Genomic DNA, 26,425 nt, shown 5'->3' with positions numbered 1-26,425 from the left:
AGGTCTTTACCCTTTAAAAGCCAACTATGGCATCCTTGATAAATGGCCAGGCTACAGTGGCCTGATTTAGTCCGCTTGATGATCTATAGAGATGACAAGTGCAGAACTGGCAACCCCCCCTCCAGGGTCATGGCTGGGGTCCCAAGCTGCTATTGGCCATACAGGGAAAGTGTTGAGTGATGTCGCTGCTATAAACAGGATATGAAAGGTCATGCTGGACGAACTGACCATGATCAAGGATTTAAAGGGGCTTACATCCCTGCGGGAATTGGAAAAAAAGGTGCCCATGCATTCATCTTCAGTAGCCTTGAGTTGAGTACTATTATCGTTGTCTTTACAGGTCTACCCCCTCCCCCCCTAAAAGTATATGAAAGCACTGAATACATTCCATCCAGACCTCTCAGGTCATCATCATCTAATCATCTAAAAATTTAAAAATAAATAAAAAAAGAATTGACGCATGTAATGTTTTGTTAATTAAACTGTTAGGATTACAGAAGATGTCGTGTTGAACCTGCAGATGTGACTGTGGCCATTTGAAGCGGGGGCAGTGAAACATCCCTGTTCTGTGGATGTCAAAATAGGCGACCACTCGGTGAAAATAGCATATCTATTGTACAGGCTCACTACACAACGCTTGTAGACTAGCTATTTTCTAAGGTTTTTTTTTTTTTTTTTAAACAATATTTTTATTTGGTTTTTCATTTTTTCAAAAAACATATCAAACAACATACACAGGACAACAACAGACTACCTACAGACAAAACAAGCAAAACAAAAGGAAGTACAACAACGTAAAAAAAGAAAAAAAAAAACACAACACACAAGAATGTTCTAAGGTTTTAAGCGGTTAATGCAGTCATCATCTCCGAGACTTCAGACTGCAGTTCTACAGCTCAGCTCCCCATGTGCCTACAGCATGCGTGTGCACTATGAATGTGCAGCGCAGGGACGTTGCTGAAAAAGACCCAGCGTGCTCAGCAGAATCCTCTGCTGGATAAATAAAGGTACAGGCTACAGTACGTGGTACACCTGACACCTGAGAGGCGCTTAACCATGACTCTCTGTGAAATGAATTCAGTGGTGTAAAGTAACTACCGGTAAGTACATTTACATAAGTACAGTTTTGAGGTATTTGTACTTTACTTGAGTATTTTACTTTTATTCCACTACATTTATTTGAAAACTTTAGTTACTAGCTACTTTGCAGATATAAATGATTATATTATAAAACATACATTAATCCACTTTAGCCCTATTTTATACCTTGGCTATTTGAAAATAGCCGATCTACAAGCTCACAACGCTTTGTGACAACTCGTCGCGATGTGACGCTTTGTGAGCTTGTGGATCTGCTATTTTCAAACATTTTGCACTTTTACGTTTGTTACTTTAAGTACATTTTAATGCCAAAACTTTCATACTTTTACTCAAGTACATTTTGAATTCTGGACTTTTACTTGTAACAGAGTACTTAAAGGACAACTTTGTTTTTTTACAACAAGGGTTCATATTTTAGATTGTAATTAGAGAAAAGAAAAATTGAGTGTTAAAATGTTTTCATTTACTTCGTTCTATCGTTTTAGCGTGCTAAAATGTGGGGCATGCGTACCCATGGGGGCATGCGTACAAGTGGCTAAATATGTCTTTTTAGACACAATAAGCCAGCAGTTTCTTTATTGCTATTTACAGTAACACTTCTAGCCCCCATAAGTCACATCCAACCATGAAAGGTTGCGTTGTATCTTGGGAATGGGCTTATCCTGTGTAAAATGACATATTTAGCCACTTGTACGCATGCCCCCAAACACTGAAATAAGAATCACTAAAACAATAGAAAGAAGTAAATGAAATACTTTTAACGCTCATCTTTCATATTCTTTAATTACAATCTAAAATATGAACCCTTGTTGTAAAAAACTAAAGTTGTCCTTTAAGTAACAAATGTTGCTTTTTCCACCACTGAATTAATTATCACTAAAATCCACCTCATGAGTCACATGACAAATCCCAACAAGAACCCTCCACTCTCCGAACTTTCACTTGCACCCGTTAGCTATAAGCAGAAGTGGTGATATAAATGTCCCGGCCTGAGCACATAGACGCCACCGCGCCGTACATCAGGCTGGGAGGGGAGGAGGCCGGGGGGGCACACTAACAACTATAAATGACACCCCAGCAGCGTGGCCATCCCCAGAGCCTATGATGTCACCCAGCCTGCAAACTCACCACCCAGCGGGTCCTGTGAGTATTCTGGGATGGTGAGATTGGCAGGGCGCCAATGTGTAATGTGTAGGAAGACAGAACAGAACGAAGAGAGAGAGAGAGAGGGCCAAGCAGGGGTGTCACAAGGGGTAGGAAAGTGGGACTGAGTTACTGGGGCCCAAGGTGGAGGGGCCCTAATAACTTTATCTATTGAAAAATAGCAGATCTACAAGCTCACAGCCGCGCTGCGAGCTTGTAGATCTGCTATTTTTTGAAAATGTGTGAAAATCTTTGAATATATGTATTTTTTAAGCGAACATTTCTAACTCAAATTTTGCTTCTGGGGGTCCCTGGGACTAAATATTTTGAGATCGGGGTCCGTGGCCAAATACATATCATCTTGGGTGTCCTTGACATAGGTTTCTTACACACATTTTCACGATAAAAAAAAAAACCAGATCTACAAGCTCGCAGCGCGGCACTCGGTGCCGCACTGTGAGCTTGTATATCTGCTATTTTTCAATAGTTAACATTCATGGGGGGCCCGCAGTGAATCCTTGTACCCAGGGCCCAGAATGTGGTGTGACGCCCCTGGGGCCAAGCAACAGGAGTGCAAAGGGGGAAGGGGTGTGTGTGTGTGTGTGTGTGTGTGTGTGGGGGGGGAGTCACACTTTGCTCTTCACCACACTGACTCCCGAGGAGAAAGATTAGATTGGACCTTCCAGCCTTTGACTTGGGCCCCCGAGGCAAAATAACGCTGACAAATCACAGAGTGGGCAAAGAGATTCTACATCTGCCACCATGGTGTTCTTGCCAGGGCAGATATAACAAGCTAAGACAAGTGAAGAATACAGATCACTGGAGCAGTCTGCTGTGAAAGCCCGGATACAACCTTGCATCTAACATTTTATCTTCCCTGGGTCAAATCTCATCTTCGGTGGAGCAGTGTGTAAGGGAACACAATCGATTAATTTGGGCCGTTCCACACTTATTCCTGTAAACAGCCTCGTCAGAAAGGGCTGCTAGGCATTAATTAAAGCTCTTATCAACAGCTAATTAGCCCTTGATTCATTCATGATTAGCGTCTCGTTGAGGAACTGGAGAAGTACTCATAATCATGTGTGACTCATGGTGCTTTTTCAAGGGGTGCCTGTGGTCCTCCTGCAACTGCTGAAGAACACATCAGTGGAGATAAACTGATCCTTGTGATAATAACATTATAATTCTTGATCTGTCTCGATAGACTCCACAGGGGTGGCCCCTGCATGGATCGCCTCTCTGCTCGTTAACGGGGGGGGGACCACTAGACAATGGAGCCTTATTAGTGCATGTCAGACAGGCTTGGACTGGGTTTGGGTGTGGGGGTGGAGGAGGGGACAGTGTAGAGTGGTGTCCAGCTGGCTGGTAATGAGGCCTACTTCACCCCCCCCCCCCCCCCCCCCCCCCACCCCAAAACCCCATTGCCCTCCACCTCCTTTCACCATCAGGGACCAGAGGGGAGGGGCCCGCGCCCCCTGCACGCATGGGGTCTTTTGTGGCCCGAGCAAATGGTGGGCGGAGAGAGCCAATAGAGCGACGGAGGAGGAGGCATTTGAAATATTGTGCCGTTACCAAAGCCCCGCGGGCCGTCCCCCCGCCGCCCCCCCCCCCCCCCCCCCCCCCCCCCGCCACAGAGGCTTATAAAACATAACGAAGTGGCCCTCAGACCTCAGGTGTCGGCAGCAGTCTGCAGTGAGCTACACAGCTGTTAGCTGGAGAGACGCCTCCTCCATTGGCCCCCAGATGGAAGCCCAGCTCCGCCTGAGCTGCAGGTGCCACTTAAAAAAGATATTCAATGATGTGCACACATTGTCATGATTTTTAAAAAATCGGTGCCGCGCTGTGAGCTTGTAGATCTGCCATTTTTTAACAGTTAAAGCGGTTAAAATCAAAAGATGTAGGTCTAAATGGGTTAAATGGGTTAAAGGTATCAGCACAAGAACCACAACGAAAAAATACAAATCTGCTGAGATGTGGACATAAAATTATCTCTGCTCTCAAAACCAAGAACAGTCCAATCCTATGATACCAAATCTAATTGCCCTGAAGGTTTAACCAATGTTTGAAATAAAGGTACAAATTAAATCCTTATTCCCTTAAAGATAGATTTTTATCAGCATCTCTGCTTTATTTGTCATAGTGAACAGAGGGACAGGAAAGGCAGGAGAGAGAAGGGGGGTTGTATGGTGCTTTGCACCGAAGAAGAGCCCTGGGTCGGATCTGAACGCGTGCCGGCTGCAGGAAGGTCTTATTTACAGTATGCGGTAACAATTCTCAGAAGCATTCATTTCAGTCGATGAATGCTTTTAAAAGTGGACATTAATCACTTTTAACCATGGCTGGTGTCCCTATTCTGGGCAGGTCAAAATAGGCGAAAAACATTAGATTAGTTATTTTCAGCGAAGAGATTTGGTGTAAAGGGGGAAAAAAGAGGAAGGGAACAAGTACAGACCCCTTGGGAGTCGCCGGGTCAACTGTAATATGATGGGGTTTAGGTGGTTTAGGTGATGATACACAAACTCTGGCCTGCGGGCCACTTCCCATCAGCTTAATGTCCTCGAAGTCACGCATCCAACAAGCTTTAAACTGAGCAGATTGGACCTTCCGTTCCAGAGATAATGGCCAAAACATCTTGAAAGCAGCGATTGTAATAGTTTTTTTTTCTTCTTTTTTACCCCCTTTTTTACCAGTTGCTCTGCCCGACCAATTAGCATACCCAAAACGACATTGTAGGCCTAATGCAAATCAAACGAAAGAGAGATATAGGCCTACTGTAGCTCTACTTAACAACTGCACCATTAGCCATTTGGTAGCTAAACAGTCTGGGTAATCTATTTTAAGTAGATTGTTTTATTTTATTTTATTTTCCTTAGTCATAACTATCTATTTTCACAAGTTTATTTTCTGTAAAAAGCCATTTGTGTTGAATGTGGGCCAAGTCATAAATGACATTGAAAGAGAGATGTGCACAGCTATCTTTAATGTTATCCCACTTGATATAGCAGGCAGACAGATAGACAACAACCCAGACAAATAGCTGACAAATGCACTTTAGTTTGTTTTAGTGTTTGTGTGGAATATGCTAATTGCACAGAATTATTAAAAAGAGAGAAAATGTAGCAAATTACTTTGATTACAAATTGTGTCATTGACAGAATATAAATGGAATTCCAAGCCATAAGATAATGCACATTGCACTTGTCTTACGTTATGTGGAAATAAAGAAAATAAAAGAGAGAAGTTACCAAGTAATGTTATTTTATCAACTGGCCCGTGGCCCCTTGACATTTTTGTAATGTGTCCCACAGGTTCAGAAGTTTGAGTATCCATGGTTTAGAGGTAACCACTTTAAACTTACACTTCGGCCCGCGGGCCTTGAGTTTGACACGTGGGGGTTAAGTGGTCATTAGAGGGGCGTGTAGGGGGAGGAGCTGGTTGTTTGTGTCAGGGCTTCCAGATGTCTTTCAGAGCAGGAGGAGGTGTTAAGAGACTAGTGAGCAGTGCCAGATGATGGAGGGAGGGAGGTTGTCACCCCACCCTCACACTGGTGGAGCAGGTGGATGAGAGGGTGAACCCTCTGTTCCACTAGGCCCATCGCTTACAACACATCACTTTGTGACGCGTTGTAAGCTTGTAGATCAGCTATTCTGTACAAAATTCACAGATGTATATTTTAGTTATTGTACATATCTTCTGTGTGCAACTTTTCATTACGAAGCCTATAAGGCAAACAGAAATCTATTTTGTATTCATACATTCGAAATGTTCAACGCCAGTAAGTAACACAATGAAATCGTTAATCTCAATTAATTAGTGTGAATTTGCAATTGTGACAGCTCTACTCATAACTTCACTTACGCACTATATGAACCATCATCCATAATATCAGTCAGCCGGTGGTAATAACAACATAAGAGTTGTTATGTGGTGAAAACAGTAGATGTACAAGGTCACAACGCACCTTGTAGGTCTGCTGTTTTCTCTATTTTTTTCAAAAACTTCGCCTAATGACATGCCCAGAATAGGGACGCTATAGGTCGAAAGTGCAACTGTCTTGTTCGCGGTTAAATATACCCGTCATCTTAACTGATAGCACCATAGCGCTGAAGCTGCAAGGGTGATGGGTTCAATTCCCTCTGGGGACATCCATGTTGAAGCTTTGCATGCATTTATGACCCTGCAAGGCACTTTGGATAAAAGTGCTCACCATCTAACCTGCTACAGTAATACTTAACCCGCTGTGGGACCAGAGAGGGAACACACACACGCACACACACACACACGCACGCACACACGCACGCACGCACGCGCACACACACACACACACGCGCACACGCGCACACACACGCACACACGCACGCACGCACGCGCACACACACACACACACACACACAGTACTTTACTTCAAACGGAATCACACCATTCCATACTGTATCTCCCCACAATGCTTGAATACAGGCTTCTAAATATACACGCCTCTATGAAAAATCACAGTTGGGATTTAGACTGCTCAGCTTTCAGGCTGATCTGTGGACAGAAATGGAGCAGTGAGAGTGTGATGGTGTGATCGCGACCAGGCAGGGATGCACTCTCTCCCAGGGATGCGTTTCTAAGTAGCTCGCTAGCTCCCGAAATGAAAAACAAAGTGTGTACACTGTACAGGCTGCATGAAATGATCAACAAACAGAGATCCCCGGTTTGATTGTGCTTTAGGTTTTGTTTTTCAAGGTTTCATGAATGGATTATTAGAAGCTTTGTATGACGAGCTTCTTGACGATTATGACAAAATAATTGTGGTAGGTAATAATTGTGACAGGCCCACTCCTGACAGCACTGACAAACCTACCGACAAATCCACTCACAAGTCTACAGACACACCCACTGACAAAAACAAAACAAAACATGACACACCAAATAAAATAAGCAATAACCAGATGTCACTGTCTCCTGGGTGGTTCTCAGCATTGGTTGAAAACCTTCCCGGGGCACAACATGGGTGGGGCTCATTCATGAGGATGACTCGGATACTTCCCACTAAGATGTCAGTCATGAGTTCAACTTTCCAGGGACTCACTGTGTAAATGTTCACTGAGTTTTCCTGGAAAGCAAACCCGTAACCTCCTCGACATCAGTGCAAAAAAAAAATCATTTGCTAATATTGTTCGGGTAGGGCCAGATCTCAGCGGAGCTGTGGACCACTTTCTCTCTGTGTTTGGAGGAGAGGTGAGAGACAAAATGACTAATAAGTAGCCCGGGGGAATTAATGGTTCTTTGAGCCTTGAGGCCCGTAGGTCAGGACACTATCTCCTGTTTCCGAAGCGTGAGGCAGCTTGATGTACGAGTACACCGCCTGGACATGATGCTAGTATGTCACATGATGTACGAGTACACCGCCTGGACATGACGCTAGTATGTCACAAGATGTACGAGTACACCGCCTGGACATGACGCTAGTATGTCACATGATGTACGAGTAGTCGAGTACACCCCCTAGACATGACGCTAGAATGTCGCAAGGAATTACTCCCCAATCCTTGATGCAGAGTGTCAAGCAGGGACCCCGCTTGGCAAAGTCTGCCAAGCTAACGCTAACTGATCCTAAACAGAACAGAACAGTGAATCTACTGGATTTAGACAAAGCATCTAGTAAACCAGCACAGAATAAAGCATACCTTATGCCCTGTAGAGCAACAATGTCGCTGGCCAAAAAGGACAGATCTACAAGCTAACAATGTGGTGCGGCAGATTAAAGTTGCAATCCGTAATTTTGATTACTCCTGAGACAGAGAGGCAATTGCAACGATGTCTGATTACATTTCTAAGAAATAAATAAAGACGCATGAAGAGCATATAGTGTCCAATCTGGTGGACCGTCCGCTTCAAATAACTTAGGGTTAGGGTTAGGGTTTCATATAAAGTAAGAAGGGTAGGCACTATAAGCTAAGGCTTCAGCCTACACATTTTCGGTCTAGCAGCTTATTTGTTTTGTTTTGAAGTGTCATATCTGTGTGCATGGCTAAATGACGGAAACAAACTATTGCTATAATAAGAGTAGGTAGACCACCTCCAACCACTGCAGATGTGCTAGTAATAATTGTATTAGAATACTAATATGCAAATAACGTTTTAATCATTACAATTAGTCCAGGATTGTAGCTTAACACCTCCGCTTTGTTTCGTAGGAATTCCGCCAAGATTTAAAAATAAAACAGAAAAGGCTGGGAGAATCCTCTTCTTTGTATTCTTGTTTTTGTTTATCAAAGCAGAAATCAGAGAGAGAGAGAGAGACAGCACAGCGGAGGTGAAGGAGAGAGAGAGAGAGAGAGAGAGAGAGAGAGAGAGAGAGAGAGAGAGAGAGAGAGAGAGTTATAAGTAGCAGGTCTGTCACAATACTTAATCAACATCTATATCGTCTCTGACGGGTGGAAACCCCATTATGTCCCAAACTGTTACTTTTCAGGATGCAAATTCAAAAGCATCAAAAGTAGCAGATCTACAAGCTCGAAGCGCGTCGCTTTGCGCCGCTTTTCGAGCTTACAGAGCTGCTACTTTTGACGCTTTTGCGTGACACGGTAGTACGATCAAGTGTTCAATTTTCATTCACAGAAAAACATAAAAAGTGAGAATGTGGAGATAAGAGGTTTCTGCCTGACGGCGACGACGATATCTAGCCTAGATTTAAACTGACGGGTGCATTTTCATATTCATGGACAGCTTGCTTCGCAGTGTGAGGAGAGGAAAAAAAAGCATCTCTCACGGTTGCAGAGGTTTTCCCCCCAAATGGGACTGAAATATTCATCTCTCTGCTGTCATATAGGATTAATCTTTAGAGGAGCAGATTAAAAGCTTACACACTCTGAATAAATCTATTTGGGCAGCAGGGTTGAGGTCTTCACCTCCACCCAAAAGCCAGGATTTATCTTTTATAGTACTATAAACAATAGCTCTGGGAAATCCAACAAGACATATTTCACCCTTTCTCTTTCTTTATGTGTGTGTGTGTGTGTGTGTGTGTGTGTGTGTGTGTGTGTGTGTGTGTGTGTGTGTGTGTGTGTGTGTGTGTGTGTGTGTGTGCGTGCGTGTGTGCGTGTGTGTGTGTAAAAAATATTATTGTATCCACAAGTTTCCCCGGGGGTTTACTGGAGACTATCAGGACCAAACTTCCGGGTTTAACAGCAGACATACAAGCTCACGTCGCGTCGTGCAACCCGTTGTGAGCTTGTAAATCGGCGGCGGAACCTCGATGCAGACGTTTGCGCAATGCACTATGGGGCGTTGGAAACTCGTGGATACACTACACACACACACACACACACACACACACACACACACACACACACACACACACACACACACACACACACACACACACACACACACACACACACACACACACACACACACACACACACACACACACAAACACAAACACAAACACACACACACACACACACTTAAGATTTTTTTTTTTTTTTTTAACATGGAAAGCTAGTTCCTGGCTGCTGGTGAGCTTTATATATGGATGTGTGTCACTGCAGTAGAATCTCCCTTACACCTCTCTCTCTCTCTCTCTCTCTCTCTCTCTCTCTCTCTCCCTCCTCCATCTCGGCTCACTTTCATTGTGGAGTGGATCAGAGACGAGACATTAACTAGGTCAATGAGATTCCTTCATATGCTATCCAACACAACACTGCAACAGTAGAAACCAGAGAAGCAGAGGAGATGGGAGGAGAAGGGAGTGGAGATGGTTGGAGTGGAGCTGGGAGGAGAGGAGGGAACTCCTGTCTCCCAGAGACAGGATACTGGGTACGAGGATTCACTGCGGGCTCCCCATGAATGTTCTTCATAGGGGGAGGGGGTTTAACCCATATAGACTGGGAACGCATTATTATGCATCATTTTGTGCTTTAACTATTGAAAAATAGCAGATAAACAAGCTCATAGCGCGGCCGCGCTGCGAGCTTGTAGATCTATGCTATTTTGGAAAAATCTTGAAAATTCTTTGAAAAGTCTTTGAATATTTCAAATACTTCTAAGGTTTTTTGAAAAACCTATGTTTCCCATCTCAACATATTTAGTTACAGGGACCCCCCAGAAGCAAAATTTGAGTTACAAATGTTTGCTTAAAAAATACAAATATTCAAAGATTTGCACACATTTTCACAACTTAGAAAAATAGCAGATCTACAAGCTCGCAGCACGGCACTCTGCGCTGTGAGCTTGTATATCTGCTATTTTTCAATAGCTAAATAATTAAGGCCCCGGCCTCCACCTTGGGCCCTAGTAACTCAGTCCCACTCCCCCCCACCCCCACCCACCCCGCCCTGTGACGCCCCTGCTCCCAGAGACAGATAAGAGGAGACCACCTTCTGCCAACACACCGTCTGAAGGTCATTTATACTCACATCAGTGTCTCTCATGAACAATACAAATATTGCCCGCGCACACTGCTCGCTTGCATGACAATGTAATGTATTGGCAACGTTTCGGCTACACACACGAGAGCCTGAGGAATGTTGTGTGTTACCTCTATATTTTCATGTACCGTGCAAGCGAGCATGTGTGCGGGTAATCTTTTATTGTTGTTCCAAAATAGCCAAAAAAAACAGCCAATCTACAAGCTCACAATGCATGGCAGAATGTGAACAGCTTAAATTAAGCATTATACTCTCTGGGTGTGTGTGTGGAGGGGGGGAGGGGTCTTACTATCCCATTAGGTTTTCCCATTGATGCTTGCTTGTGCAGTGAAACCATGTTCAGATATATGATGATGAAATACAGAGGTTTATTATTGTGTGCACAGTCCCTGTGGAACTGCATGTCAACCGAAGAAACGCCAACAAAGACAAAACAGAAAGCAGACACTTCGCCTCGACAAAAATACAAACCCATCTTATAAAGATCACAATGATGCTTCGCGTCAAGCACAGTGACACTTCATTAGCACTGTTTCTTTACGCGCATCAGTAAAGGCGGGCTTTTCTTCAAACGCCAGCGCGATGGAATCCCTGCTGCACCACCAACCAAGCAGCTCCCATTCTGCCGTTCTGTATCAATGGCCTCCACAGAGAAGCAGCCGTGGCTGCAATGTGGCCCCCCACCCTGTGAGCCAATAACAACAGAAGGTCCTGTCAAGCAGCCTGCCTGAACTGTTGAATAAAGCCTTATCACAGCCTGAAGCCATCTGATTAAAGCCTCTCGCAGTGGTGGAAAGTAACTAAGTACATTTACTCAAGTACCGTACTTAAGTGCAATTTTTGTGGTGTTTTTTTTTTTTACTTTACTGGAGTATTTCTACTACTTTTACTTCTACTCCACTACATCTCAGATGCAAATATTGTACTTTTACTCCACTACTACTTTCTTTTTTAACTTGAGTTACTTGTTACTTTGAAGATTTAGATTATTGTTACAAAACATACATTATCCACCCCAGCCCTATGTTCAGTTCGCCCATTTGAAATGAAAATAGCCGGTCTACAAGCCCACATGTGTCGCGAACTCGCTACGCATTGTGAGCTTGGAGATCTGCTATTTTCACAAGATTTGAATACCTTTTATACATTTGAGAACGTGTGAAACAGGACATTCTGCATAATGAGTACCTTTACTTTTGTACTTGAGGTATATTTTGATACCAATACCGTTTCCCCACCTCTCTCCTTTCTCTGGGTGCCTCCTCGTACCACCGATGCCCTGATTCCGATCCCCATTTTGAACAGTCTAGACCACAGATGTTTTTGTAAAAAGTCATTAATAATTAAAAATGTTGACTGCACAGGCTGCAGAAAAAAGTCAAATAATGGTTGATATTTCTGCCAAACCAATATATGGGTCAGGGCTCTACCTTGTAGCTCACTCTTTCCATTTATTTAAAGCCCTGATCTCTTCCCTCTCTCTTCCTCCCTTTTGAGGAAGCGTTGAAACATGCCAGGGCCATTTCATAACAGGCCTTCTAGATGGATTAATAATCCATGGCTCGGATCCATGCCAATCCCGTCACGGCCAGAGTCACGCTGTGGAGCCTTGATAGCCGAGTTCAGGCGGCCAGGGGAACAGCCCAAGGACAAGATGAGAGACACCGCAGGTCTCCAACTCGGCTTTAACCCATTTAGGCCTGAACACATTATGACGCAATATTTTATGCTTTAAATATTAAAAAATAGCAGATATACAAGCTCACAGCGCGGCACCGAGTGCCGCGCTGCAAGCTTGTAGATCTGCTATTTTTGAAAAATCGTGAAAATTAGAATTTTGACCCGATTCTATAAGTGTCTTTTGAATCCTTCTAAGATTTTTGGAAAAAACCTATGTTTCTATGTCAGCAATCTGGCCAGCCATCGTCAAAGAAAAGGTCCTTTTCACTTAACTGGAGCTCAGTTAGTCTGTTCTTGAGAGACTACTATGTCAGTGGTGCTCAAACCTTTTCATGTGAAGGACCCCCAAAATGATATTTATTTGGCCACAGACCCCCATTTCAAAATATCTAGTTCCAGGGACCACCCAGAAGCAAAATTTGAGTTACAAACGTTCGCTTTGAAATATCTGCTATTTTTCACTGGTTAAAGCATTCAATAATTCTAGGCCTAAATTTAAAGGCCCAAAACAGCTCACAGTATCTGGGCTGGATGCTTGTTCACCACCGTCGTAAGAGAGTCTGTCAGTTAACCATATGAATCTGTCCGTTCCTATTCAGGGCAAAGCTGTGAAAATAGCAATATAGAGGGGGGGAAAAGTAGGGGGCCTTTACCCGGGGGACACCAGTCAACAAGTTGGGTTTAAGTGGTTTAAAAGTAGGCTATTCCTGGTTTGAACCCAGATTCCTGTTAGAGGCCTGTTTTGTATTATGCATCCTGGTTTGTGCTTAACCTAGTAAATGGAATATTTCCTTAAAGAGGTGGTGCCATAGTTTTGTACTTTCTCTGTTTTGTATGTGTCTCTATGGAGTTAACATTACTGTGATAGACCCCCAGGTGTGGTAATATGTCTTCCCTGTGTATTTTTGGTTTCTTCCTGAAAGCCTCTGAGTCAAAAGGCCCAATGAAAATCCAATCCAATCCAATCCAAATACACCACTTTAGTGACACAATAAAATCATCCCTTTTATCCCTTCATCCCTTCTTCTATTTCCCTTTTTACCATCCAACAACGGCCAGGAGTGAGCGAAAAAAACTCAGTTTCCCATGATGCCTCGTGGAATACTACACCCGGCACTCATTGAGTTGTATTCATCCTGGCTGCAGAAACATGGATATATCTCTGCTTCTTTTCCCATATCCACCGAAAATCAGGTAAATACAATAGGAAAAAGACTTTGGCAGCTTTAGTTATGGCAAAACTATGGCAGTCTAAGTGTTAATGAACAGGTGGGTGTGGCCACATAAAAACAATTTGGTAACACTTTCTGTACACTTTTTTGAAAAGAATCTTCCTCCACTATAATCATAATACCTGATGATCATGTTTTAGGGCAGGGGTCGGCAACCCAAAATGTTGAACAAAAAACTAATTTTCCTGGAGCCGCAATAAAATTAAAAGCCTCATATAAGCCTTATAATGAGCATTCGTGATTAAATGTTTATTTTCCCTGCAGCGCATCCTGGAGAGAATGTTGAAATTTAATATTTATTCTACACATTTTTACAGCATTGGAAAATGTTAAGAATGTTTGTGTCATGTCTGTCCTCCTACAGAAACCATATTAAAACAAAAAATACATTTCCCCCCCCATTCCATTTTCATACATTTTTGAAAGAGCTCCAGGGAGCCACTAGGATGGCGCTAAAGAGCCGCATGCAGCTCTAGAGCCGCGGGTTGCTGACCCCCGTTTTAAGGGGTAAAATAAAATCATAGCACCCCGTCTTTTACAAGACAAGTAATCTAAAAGCCCAGCTACAGTAGTGCGCCCTAGAGGCTGTGCTCCTTCTTAAACACAACCAGACATTTTTGGCTGAAGGATAACGATAGCTAGCGGCTAGCTAGAGGAAAGGCCACAGGGTCACCAAAAAATCAGGAGTTGTCATCGTGAAATGTGAGAAATGTGACATGAGATTATTCCCTGGTTTCACAACACAACAGCTGTGTGAATACATCAGCAGTCTAATTAAAGCCAAACAGAGATGGGAAGGTCCTTCTGCGCCAGTTGAACAGCATTCCTACCGCTAACGCAGGCTCCTCCTCTCCACAGCCATGGGAATAATCATCTCCTCTGATGGAGCAAACATCACACTTTTAACTACGGCTTGCACTAACTATCCACATAGTGATTATTCTATCGATTACTTTTTAGATTAATCGAATAGTGGAGGAGGTTTTGTACAGTATTTAATGAAGCTTTAATTAAATCGATTAACCCCAAAATTGTGAAAATAGCAGGTCTACAAGTTCACAGTGCGTTACATCGTGACAATTTGTGAGCTTATATATCGGCTATTATCCCCAACTTTAGCCTATAATTACATGCACAACATAGGCATAATTTATTAATCCAATTATTTGTATTAAATTATGGACAATCGATTATCCTACTAATAAACTACTGAATGTTTGTCTGTCCGATGTCTGTCTGATATACACACATGCTGACATCAGTGCCCAAATTTGGAGATAACTGACATCACTGATACCGCTGCCTGTACTGCGCATGCGTCACCGCAATGGTAACAGCCGCATGCTGAAACAATGCCCAAATTTGGAGATGACTGACATCACTGATACGTCTGGGTTCTCCAACATTACTTCTGAGACTCCTACATTCAATCTCCTCATATACTGTGCACATCCCATAACCCAAATTGCACATAATTCGGAGCACATATGTTCGAACTGGCGAGGACTGGTATTTAATAATCGACTAAATCTATGGATTTGATTAACTGTTACACCCCTACTTTTTTTCTAATTTTGTAATTTCACTTCATCCCAAACTAAATGGGTGTCAGCCTGCTCCTAGACACTCCATCATGTCTTGCAATCAACAATGACAATATTTAAGTAGCCTACCCGTGCCCATGTAAACAATAAACTCTAATAAAGTCTGCAACATCCCAGTCACTTGTTCAAATCGTAGGGAGTTTAATGATGATCCATTTGGGTGAAATGCCCAGTGCAAGAAGAAAATCAATTATCTGTGATTTTCTTTTCCCTTTTCCTTCTAAATATAAGCGTAAGGCGTTGTGGTACAACAAAGAAGAAGAGTAGAGAAACATCACATGATGCTGCCTGGCTGGCGCTAAAGGCTGCCCTGTGGTTTTCTGGGACAAACCTCATGGGGAAAACACGGAAGAATCAGAATTAATTTTCGAGCAGCTCCTGTCTCTGTCTAGTCTGTCTCTCTGTCTCTGTCTCTCCCCCTCACTCCGTCGTTCAAAGCATGGAATGCTTCGTACCGCGTTTTGAGCTTGCTAAATCGTCTCTTTCGGGTGGAAACCTCATAATGTCCAAGACATGCAGTTACTTTTCAAAAATAGCAAAAGTACCAGATCTACATGCTCAAAATGTGACACTTGATACTGTTGTGTGACTTGGGACATTCGTTTACAATTAAAACAAAAAATAATAACAATTTGAAACTTGGCCATAAGAGGTTTCTGGCTTTCTGGCTTTGTTCAGACTGCAGGAAAAATATGATTTGTTTCTCAAATAAACTCTTTGACTGACTGTATTTGCAAGTGATCAGATCGTATATATTCAGACATCGCCGAGCTATCTGCATTGGTTGCTGTGTGGTAAGGACGAAACAACATAGATGTACGTAATGACTAATGAGTAAAGCTTGCCGAAAACAGCAGATCTACAGGCCCACAGGCACGGTGTGTCACTATGCGCTTTATTGAGAGCTTGAAGATCTATTTTCAGCGAGCGACATCATCTTCAGTGTGAATGTCCAGACTGAGATACATCCTTAAAAAATATTATATGTGGTTACAGGTATATTCCTTTTCCACATGTTTTTCAATGTTTCTGCTGGATAAAATCCAAAAACAAAAAACAAAAAAAAATCTTATTTGAACAACCTTTGAGATTGACTTGTGAGACAGATCAGCCATGGTGCCCACACGTGACATAAATATTGCAGTCCTCTCAAAAAACGCTAACAGCGTCAAGCGTCAAACTCTACACAACATATTTTCCTTTCTGTCTGGTGAAAAGGCTGCTTTAAACAGATGGCATGTTGTAATCAAGCACAGAAGAGAAGAAAAAACAACCAATCTATAGTTCATTTGCTCATTTGAAGTGCTGCAGACCGTTACGGTTTGAATAACCCTAAGTCCTTGTGCTGACATCTCTTTTGTACTGATGTTATCGAAGAAAAAGAAAATGCTGATACAATATAACTCATCTGGGAAGGTCCAGTATCAACCAATCAATAGTCTCCCCCGTCTGACCGATTTCACAGAGGAGATGGAGGACAAACTGGGAGTACCCATGGGAGTACTCTGTTAGTAGCAATGGTGTAAAGTAACTAAGTACATTTACTTAAGTACTGTACTTAAGTACAATTTTGATGTATTTGTACTTTACTTGAGTATTTCTAATTTCCAATAATTTCACTTCTACTCCACTACAACTCGGATCCAAGTATTGTACTTTTACTCCATAATAATCAAAACTACAAAGTAACTAGTAAATAAAATAGTCTAATCGTTCTGGTGGAGTAAAAGTGCAATACTTGCCTCTGAGATGTAGTGGAGTAGAAGTGAAAGTATTGGAAATACAGAAATACAGAAAATTGGAAATCTTTACGGTAAAGTAAAAAATACCTCAAAAGTGAGCTTGTAGATCTGCTATTTTCAAGTAGTTACTTTACACCACTGCCCCAAAGTAGAAAGTAAAAGCACTGCAGTAAACATTTCACTTGGTATAAAAATGAAAAGGCATCAAAATGTACAAAATGTACAGATGCATCTGTAAATGTACTCATTATGAAAGGCGTATTGTGATGCGATGCGTTGGCAGTTTTTAAATGTGCTGTTTTCGCACACAGCCGAAGTATAAAATACGTCTCAATGTAAGTGGTTAATGTAGATTTTGTAGTAATTATCTAAATATCTGCAAAGCAACTATAGCAACTAAAGACGTCACACAGATCTGTAGTGGAGTAAAAGAGTATTTAGGTCTGAGATGTAGTGGAGTGGGAGTATAATGTACTGGGGAAACTGACATGCTCAAGTAAAGTATAAGCACTCAACAGTACTTGAGTAACATGCACTTAGTCACTTCCCTACCACTGGCGGTACTACCCACACTTTGCCAAGTCATGCTTCCCAGACTGACTGGTATGGCATTAGCCTACTTCCCGGCGGTGGCAGACGCGTCAGGTTAGCCACACTGTTGCCAGTGTCCATTAGGCTAAGCTAGCTCAGCCCCGTGCAGCAGTGCCCAGAATAGCTGCCTCCTCTCATCTCATTAGCAACAAGAATGCATCACGGAAGAGTAGCCGAGGCAACCACACTTAACGTTCATTATTACATCACCTCACAGTGACACAGGGCTGCCTGCAACAGTTTATCAAACCGATCGAATTAATAGATTATAAAAACAAAATTGATAATAGGTCATTTCATAAAATAATAACAGTATAACAATAATAGTTAACAATTGATCCCTATTGGAGATGCAATTATACTGTAGGCTAAAAGTTTCAAAAGTTGTTAAAAGATTATTGTTATTGTTATTTTGCAGGACACTGTTGTGCGATGACACATAAGTGGTTAATCGATTCATTGACATATATATTTTAAATATATATATATATATTTTAAAATACACTTCTCAAGTCACTCCCCGTCTCTCCCCCCATTTCCTGTCGTTCTACTATCAATAAAGGCATAAAAGCCCCCCAAAAAATCTTTTAAAAAAAAAGAAAGAGAGAAAGAAAAAAAAAGAATAACACTAAGATAATACTGGATAGTTATGCGGCCCAACAGTAAAATCCAAGGTGATAATTATTTCACCCACTAAGGTCCATTTATTCGCTGATGAAGACAGCGAGCTGTCCAGACTAGTTGGAGAGTTCTGTTATAAAGTCTGTTTAAAGTTGTTTTTAAGTTTCTCATTAAACGCTCCTGTGCCTGAGAAGCACCTGACTCAGCAGGCTTTCCTTGCTGGAATGATGTGCAGTGAGCTCCTGTCATGTACATAAGCACTGTTTGATGATAAATACCTTTTACAGGCACACTATGTGCACTGACTGACTGGGTTTGATAATAATCATGTAAACTTGTATTTTTGTTGTTGTTCTACACACCCCATTAAAGTGGTTCTAAACCTTTTCAGGCCGTGACCCCCGCCTCGTCTATTTTCACAATGTTTGTCTCTTTCTTATATGTTTGACAATTTGTCAACTTTTTTGACCAGATTTTATAGTATCCACCTGTTTCCGCGGGAGTTTACTGGAGATTATTTGGACCTGTTTGGACCACACTTCCGGTTTAACAGCAGACAAGCTCACGTCGCGTCGCAGATGCAACTGTTGTGAGCTTGTAAATCACACTCGGCTGCGGCGCCGGAAGCTCGGTACAGCGTCTGCGCAATGCACTATGGGGCGTTGGAAACTCGTGGATTGTTTGTTGTTTACTTTTGATGCAGTAATGGTCTTTTTCTTTTCTTTCTTATTTCTTTTTCTCTTTTATTGAGATATAAAAGGGTCTTAAATGTCCTTAAATTGTCGGGTCCGACCCACAGGTTGAGAACCATTGGCCTATTGTACCAGCTCGATTACTGCAACGGACGCTTGAATTTTCTCCCATAGATCAATCAATCAATCAATCAATCATCAAACCGCCAGCCTGTCTGTCTGTCTGTGTGAAGGGGTTTAACGCTCCACAGGGCTTCTCCTGTAAATAAGAAAATGTTCTTTCAGTTTGCTTAAGCCGGGTTATGTAAGGGTTAAAAGAAATCGAGACAACAGGTTGGATCATCTTTGTATGGTCGGGGCTCCCGGACAGTTTGTGACTGATGAATGAAATTCACAGAGGTGACCTTAGTGTTTGGGCCAACGATCCCAGTCCATTTGAAAAGGCATCAATTTACAGACGCTTTCTTTCAGACCTTCAACTCTATATCCAGCACACAGGCTGATTGTTGCATCCTGCAACTAGGACATCATCTGACTGTAGATTTTTCGTTATCGTTACCAGCATAAAAATCACAAGAAACACATTGTAACATTCACCAGCGCCAGCGGTGTCATTTTCACTGCAGCACTGCTGCCAAGTTGTGCCAACACTCACAGCATGGATGAACAATGAACGGGCATAAGTCTTTTTTTTTAATCTTCTGCTGTATTTTATGACTGCAGATCTGTTAAGTGAATTAGATGAAGAGAAAAGCTTCAAAGGTCTGCACACACTCAAAGTTCAAAACAGCGGCATGCAAACAGACAGACACCATCTGTTTGGTTCTCTCCAGCATATTTCTGACTGGAAAGCTAATCAATGGCTTCTAAAGTGTGCAAAACTGTAAGTGCCACCATTTATTAAGATAAAAATCTTTGTTCATTTGAAGGCAAATATTTCAGCGATAGATCAAATTCCCTCAGGGCCTGGCATCAAAAACATTGAGTCTATTCCTGACTAATAGGAGGGTATCTCTTATCATCTGACGAGGAGAAATTAACGCCGGGTAACCACCTAAGACAAAAAGTGTACTTTGACCAATCTTCTGAGAGAACCAATCACAACACAGTTTTCATGCTCGGGGAAAGTAAACGTATCAGTACAGCATCGACGTAACTTCCTCGGGCGGTACTTTCTGTACTTCCACTTGTACCATTTCAGTAGCAGTTCTCGCCTCGCGCAATTTATGACAGGACAGGATAGAGACAGACAGGTATTAAGTGAGAGCAGAGAGCGGTGCTGACATGCAAAGGAGCCAGGATCAGACCAAGGAACGTATTATAAAGAAAGAGAAGTGTTCTACACCAGGCATGCACCTCTGACCCACCTACTGTAGGAGGCACCTCTGACCCACCTACTGTAGGAGGCACCTCTGACCCACCTACTGTAGGAGGCACCAGGCATGCACCTCTGACCCACCTACTGTAGGAGGCACCTCTGACCCACCTACTGTAGGAGGCACCAGGCATGCACCTCTGACCCACCTACTGTAGGAGGCAAACTGGAACAGGGATGTTCCATGGACCTCTGACCCACCTACTGTAGGAGGCACCTCTGACCCACCTACTGTAGGAGGCACCTCTGACCCACCTACTGTAGGAGGCACCAGGCATGCACCTCTGACCCACCTACTGTAGGAGGCACCAGGCATGCACCTCTGACCCACCTACTGTAGGAGGCACCTCTGACCCACCTACTGTAGGAGGCACCAGGCATGCACCTCTGACCCACCTACTGTAGGAGGCAAACTGGAACAGGGATGTTCCATGGACCTCTGACCCACCTACTGTAGGAGGCAAACCGGAACAGGGATGTTCGATGGACTGCACTGAAGTCAATGAGAGTCAGCTGGACCAGTTCATAGACAAACTACTTTTTCTTTAATCAGATAATCGGTTCAGTAATATAAAAGAAGACATAATCAGGCATTGTTTCCTGCTGTCTTGTTGATGTGGAGTGCATCTCTCCACTCCGACATGTCTCCTTTCCGACATTTCTCCATTCCGACACTAACCCTATCTCTAACCCTAACCCTAAACCGAACCCCCATGGGAGTGTCGCCACTCCGACAATAAGAAGTCAATTTCGGAGTAGCGACATGTCGGAATGGAGAGAGCCTCCCGTTGATGTGCACACTATATTGTTCTATTAAGGTTATCTAAAGAGCACTGAGAGGGCCTCTAGTGGGGCTGTATGTAATGTAAGCTGTCATCACATGAATTGGCCGGGCTCACAATAACAGCCCATAGTTACTGCACAGTTAAAAACGTACTCTGTCCTCTTTAGATACCTCAGTAAACTGATATGATGTGTTGCACATCAAAAAACAAGGCAGCATATAACAATAGGTGGTGTCTTCTTTTATATTCCTGAAGCGATTATCTTACAAAGATCCCAGTAGTCAGATATAGGGTTTATTCATATGTTTGTCCATCTGGCTCTCATTGACTTCAATGCATTCGGTGGAACTTCTGGCTCCAGTTTGTCTCCCAGGGTGACAAATCTACCAGCTGGCTAGACAGAGAAAGTGATGACAAAGATGTCTTCCTTCTTAAATAAGTTCTTTGGATCAAAACCAGGAAGTGTGTGTATGCAGAACATGGGTGGACGTGGTGTGCACAAGCTCGCAGCCAGGCATTATTATTACATTATGTAGTTAGATAGCTAGACCGCTAACTACATCTCGAAACAGGTGGTGGTAACCCATTCCATTCATCATGGCCTGCCAACTCAGACAGCACGCCGAGTTGGCAAGTCAGCTCGCACTTAGATCTAGTCGACCTGTCAGTGTAAATAGTTAGCCAGTGGGCACCGATAGTTCATACTTTAGGGCCATTGTTGGGTCCAGGGATCAGGAGTGGTCTAATTGGACCCTTTTTGTCCACTCTCAGAGTTAAATGTGATTTTACAGTGTAGATTGGGATCAAATAGGGGTCTGTGGCCTAACGCATAGACAAATGGGAATCCTATAAATTAAAAAGATTGAGTGTCACTGCTTTAAGCTTTTTATCCACAGTGGATACAGACGTATAATATATGTTCATTCCTTAATCACCGGCATTAAAAGTGAGCAATGCTGACAGGGTGTAAGCCGTTGTTATAACGTTTTTCTTTTTTTTTTCTTTTTCTTTTTTTCATTCTAGAATGAGGATAATACTCATATCAGTCCTACCTCTTTGACCCTCTCCATCTCATTGTGCAGAGCCTGCTTGGAGATCTCCACCTCGATGATCTTCTGTCTGAGCTGCTCGTTCTCGTCTTCAGCCCTGCTGCGCTTGTCTTCCACGTTCTCCAGCTCGTTGTGCAGACGCACCGACACGTCTTTGGCAACCTGGGTTCATACAGTATGCACACAGTCACTCACAATTGTATTACTATACTTCTTTGCGTTGCAACGCTTTTTGAGCTTATAGATCAGCTTTTAAGTGGCACTGCCATGCAACTAAGTATACTTCAAGCATCACTGGAACCTTAACCCAACTGTATCCTCTAAATACACAAATTAATCCAAACCCGAACATGAATCTTTTCTTAATTGTGAGTCTAACTTTCTTTTACCCATAAAACAACCATTTATCTTGTGACGAACAGAAATATTGGCCTCTAAATTCCACTATATTTGTGGGAAGGAACATTTGCCCAGCACAAACATAGTAATACAAGCACACACGCACGCGCGCACCCAAAACGTAATTGAAATCACATAATACAAAATGAGTTCACAAATAGATCATGAGTATCTGTATGTACTAATCTGATAACGTAACTATATTAAAGGGCCCTCCCTCTGTTACAGCTGAGTTGAGATTCCCTTCGGCTGAGTAATACTTTGGTCTCAGAGCAGGTGTGTGTGTGCTGCCGGCTATGATGCCATGAGTTTGACTGTGCTGGGAACTGTTATAATGAGTGACTAGCTTCATCTCTGGGGAGCTTTCACAGCGTGACACACAGAGACAGTTTGACTGGTGCCGGGGAACCGTTATAATGACAGACTCGTTGTGGCGTTGTAGCTTCCGCTGTGGGAGGATTCACAGCGTAACACACGGAGACAGTTGGAACACAATGAGGCACGACAGGACAGAGGAGCGCTGCTGGGAACAAGCTGTGCACACAGACATTGTTTGGACCCTCTCCTCTACCCCTGGGTTCTGTTGACGTTCCTAATGAACTGTGAGTGGCGGAGAGAGTGGCAAACCAACGCGCAAAGTCCAGAGAACCAGTCCAGCCCACAGTACCTTCCTGCATTGTATATACTCTGATGATGCCAAGCTGAATAAAACCCAAAGTTTCACATATATTCAACGCTCTACGACCAGATAAAAATATGCACGGCTCAGCGCAGAATAGATACGCAGAGCCTTGTCGCGCTGCTGGCATTTCTGGTGTAAATACGCAGCGCTCCTATTGCTATTCAAAACATAATGCTGGCCTAAGGGGGAAATACATCTTGGTGGACACAACAGACACAGCCCTCAAGAAATGCAGATGCACATGCACGTACGTACAAAAGTACACACACACACACACACACACACACACACACACACACACACACACACACACACACACACACACACACACACACACACACACACACACACACACACACACACACACACACACTCTCTACCTTCAGGTCTTGCTCCAGGTTGCGTAGCAGCTCTCCGTCCACCTGGCCGCTCTGGGCCACGCGCAGGCTCTTCTGCTCGGCCTTGCGCAGCCGGTACTGCAGGATGCGGCAGTTCTTGTTGGAGCGGTCCAGCTCCCGCCGCAGCTCCTGCACCTGGTACACCTCCTCCTCCAGGTAGGAGTCCCGCACCTCCTCCATCTCCGCCCGCAGCTCCTCCACTTCATCCTGAGTGACCACACGCAGAAATGGCATAGATTCAGAATGATATGCACACTAAACTCCGCTCCGCAACAGACAGTAGAGTACAGTACAGGCGCTCCATGACGTCATCAATAATATTAGCCAAATAGACAGCCTGATTTACCTTTTTTTGCGCGTCATAACCACTTTAAGCTCGAACGATGCTTAGTAGCCAAATATGCCAGATAACACCGGGACAAGGGGGGGGGGGGTCGATGGAGCTGTTGGTGGACTGGAGAGGAGCATGCTGGGTGGGTAGAGCTGGAAGATACTTGGGTTTGAAGGTGGAAGGAACTCCCCATTGCGGGGAGAGACGGGGAGTGACATGTGGCAAAGGTCGTCCGGATCGGGAATCGAACCGGCGACGCCGCCAGGCATCCATGCTTAAGTGGCAATGCCTAAGTGGTATGCGCCCGGACCAGTAGGCCAGCGGGCGCCCTATTTCTATGCTTTTGATGTATTACCTTGTGTATACCTTGCTTACTGTTGCTCTGGATAAAGAGCGTCAACGTTCAAGCATCGGTGTCAGTTCTCAGCAGCTTTATATGCACATGTTCTGATGGCGATGTGGAACAGCTGTGTTGATTCAGATTATCCACACCTGTGCTGGCAGAAGGTTAACTTAAAGGAGACACAAGGCCCTGGCTCGGTGCCGTGCAGAGCAGAGGAGGGACCAGCCAGGAATGTGTGACACACAGTTTAATGCACAGCCAAAATTAAGTGCTAATTTAACTCTGAGAGTTTACAAATGGACAGTTAAGCTATCACTCAAGATTTGACATTGAACTGGATTCCGGGGAAGGGCTTCTTTTAAAGCTGAAATCCGGGACTTGTTTTAAAGAATAAAAGATTACTTTAATCAAACTGTATGGTAGAGTATGTTGCTACAATATTAGTACATGTACAGTGGTTGGAGGTATACATGGTCTCCCCCTGCTCTACCATTGAGAAATGTAGACCCTGGGTGTCGGGTAGGGCACCAACTGGTTGACAAGTAGTACTGGCTGGAGCTTATAAGCTGGCAAAGGTGGGATTCTCTCTTGGATGAGTGGTAAATATTTGGTTTCTCCATGTGCGCGGAGACTGAGGTGTGAAATCTGCGTGTTTACAGTTGCAATTACTGTACCTTTCTCTGTCTGGAGAGGACATAAAGGTTATGGATTGTAGCTTTAAAGGTGATACACCATGAAATTTCACTTTTCCTATTTTAAAACCTTTTTTTGGGGTCCTACTAGCACCTTCTATCCTCACAAAGTCCCATTTCTGACCGTTGTGTCTTTCTCTGGTTTTGAGAAGGCAAAGGTTAAAAGTATCCCACGGGTTCTTAAAACAGGCTGTCCAGATTTGCTGCCGATTGTGACGTCATCATCGGCCGTTTTTGAAGTTTTTTTTTTTTTTTTTTCAAAAAAATTTTTTTTTTCAAAAGATTTAAAAAAAAAAAAAAAAACATTTTTTCCAAAAGGATTTTGGGGGGGTGGCGCAGTTCAGGCCAAAGGTGGTACTGCAGCTGTAATGCTCTGAGAGCCATTCAAAAATGAGAGAGGCTCTCTATTCAGTAGTGGTAATTTAGCCTCAAACCTTTTGAAAAACGTTTTTGGGACATAAACAATATGACAAATACTTTTTAAATGCATGGTGTATCACCTTTAAAGCAGCGTCTGACCAAAATGCATGATTTTCAGAATACAGGCAATCAACCTGGATATTACAAAACATAGCTTATTCTGGTATTGGTTAAGAGATATTAACTGCAAGCAGAATGAGTCAGCAAGGTGTCATTCTTTCAACTCAATTCCAAACTAAAACCAGTAAGACTCCCTAAATCGGGAGATAAGCGACCGTCAGGTCGCAAACACACACTTTAGAAGGCAATGGTAGCCAATCAGGAGGGAATATGGGAAATAGGACAGATCCATGTAGATCAGTGGTTCTCAACCTGTGGGTCGGGACCCCCAGAGGGGTCCCCAAATTATTTTTAGGGGGTCCCCAGATGTTAAGCTAAATGTTAACATTGTTTTCTCACTCAACAGTAAACAAACCAACATAAAGATGAAGTGTATAGAGGGTATCCGCACATATTTCAAGTGACAATTTAAGGACTTTAAAGACCCTTTTAGTACCTCTGGTCAAACATTGGTCAAATTGTCAAATATTAGAGGCTGAAATTGTGAAAATAGCCGATCTACATACTCACAACGCCTCGCAACTCGAGGCGTTGTGATTGCGAGGCGTTGTGAGCATGTAGATCTGCTATTTTCACAATGGAATAGATCGAGTCAAACCAAATGTAATGCCAACTCCTACAATTCCAAGCGCTTGTGCAGGATGGGGGATCCCCAGTTAAAATATGATTATTTTGGGGGTCCCCAGTTAAAATATGATTATTTTGGGGGTCACGGCCTGAAAAGGTTGAGGACCACTGATGTAGATGACCGGACTTTAGAAATACTGTGTACCGCTTTGTGTGATTTTAGGGAGAAATCTGTAGGAGCAGTGTCCAAATATGTGTTTTGCTCAAATCGGCCTGATGGTGGCGCTAAAAGGGACAGATCATGTTGATGACATGAGTGTAGACATACTGTGTACCGCTTTGCGTGATTTTAGGGCAAAATTTGTAGGAGCAGCGTCCAAAAATGTGTTTCGCAAGAATCGGCCTGATGGTGGCGCTAGAAGAGGGCCATGTGAGAAATGA

General features: G+C 43.2%; 1 protein-coding gene across 1 annotated transcript in view; it reads right to left on the bottom strand.

Annotated features, from left to right (window-relative positions):
* The window catches only part of mtcl1 (microtubule crosslinking factor 1), a gene marked incomplete at both ends in the record, with an annotated part of 104,113 nt that overhangs the window by 69,917 nt on the left and 7,771 nt on the right, over window positions 1-26,425 (bottom strand). The window contains 2 exons of the mRNA XM_080725523.1: window positions 22,036-22,194; window positions 23,494-23,718. Of these exons, the coding sequence (XP_080581649.1) occupies window positions 22,036-22,194; window positions 23,494-23,718 (384 nt within the window). The remainder of the gene's footprint in view (window positions 1-22,035; window positions 22,195-23,493; window positions 23,719-26,425) is intronic.

Source organism: Nannobrachium achirus (assembly GCF_963921795.1).
Source record: "Nannobrachium achirus genome assembly, chromosome: 5".
In the NCBI taxonomy this organism is placed as follows: domain Eukaryota; kingdom Metazoa; phylum Chordata; class Actinopteri; order Myctophiformes; family Myctophidae; genus Nannobrachium; species Nannobrachium achirus.
The sequence above is the reverse complement of the archived record's forward strand: the minus strand, read 5'-3'. Positions and strand labels throughout refer to the sequence as shown.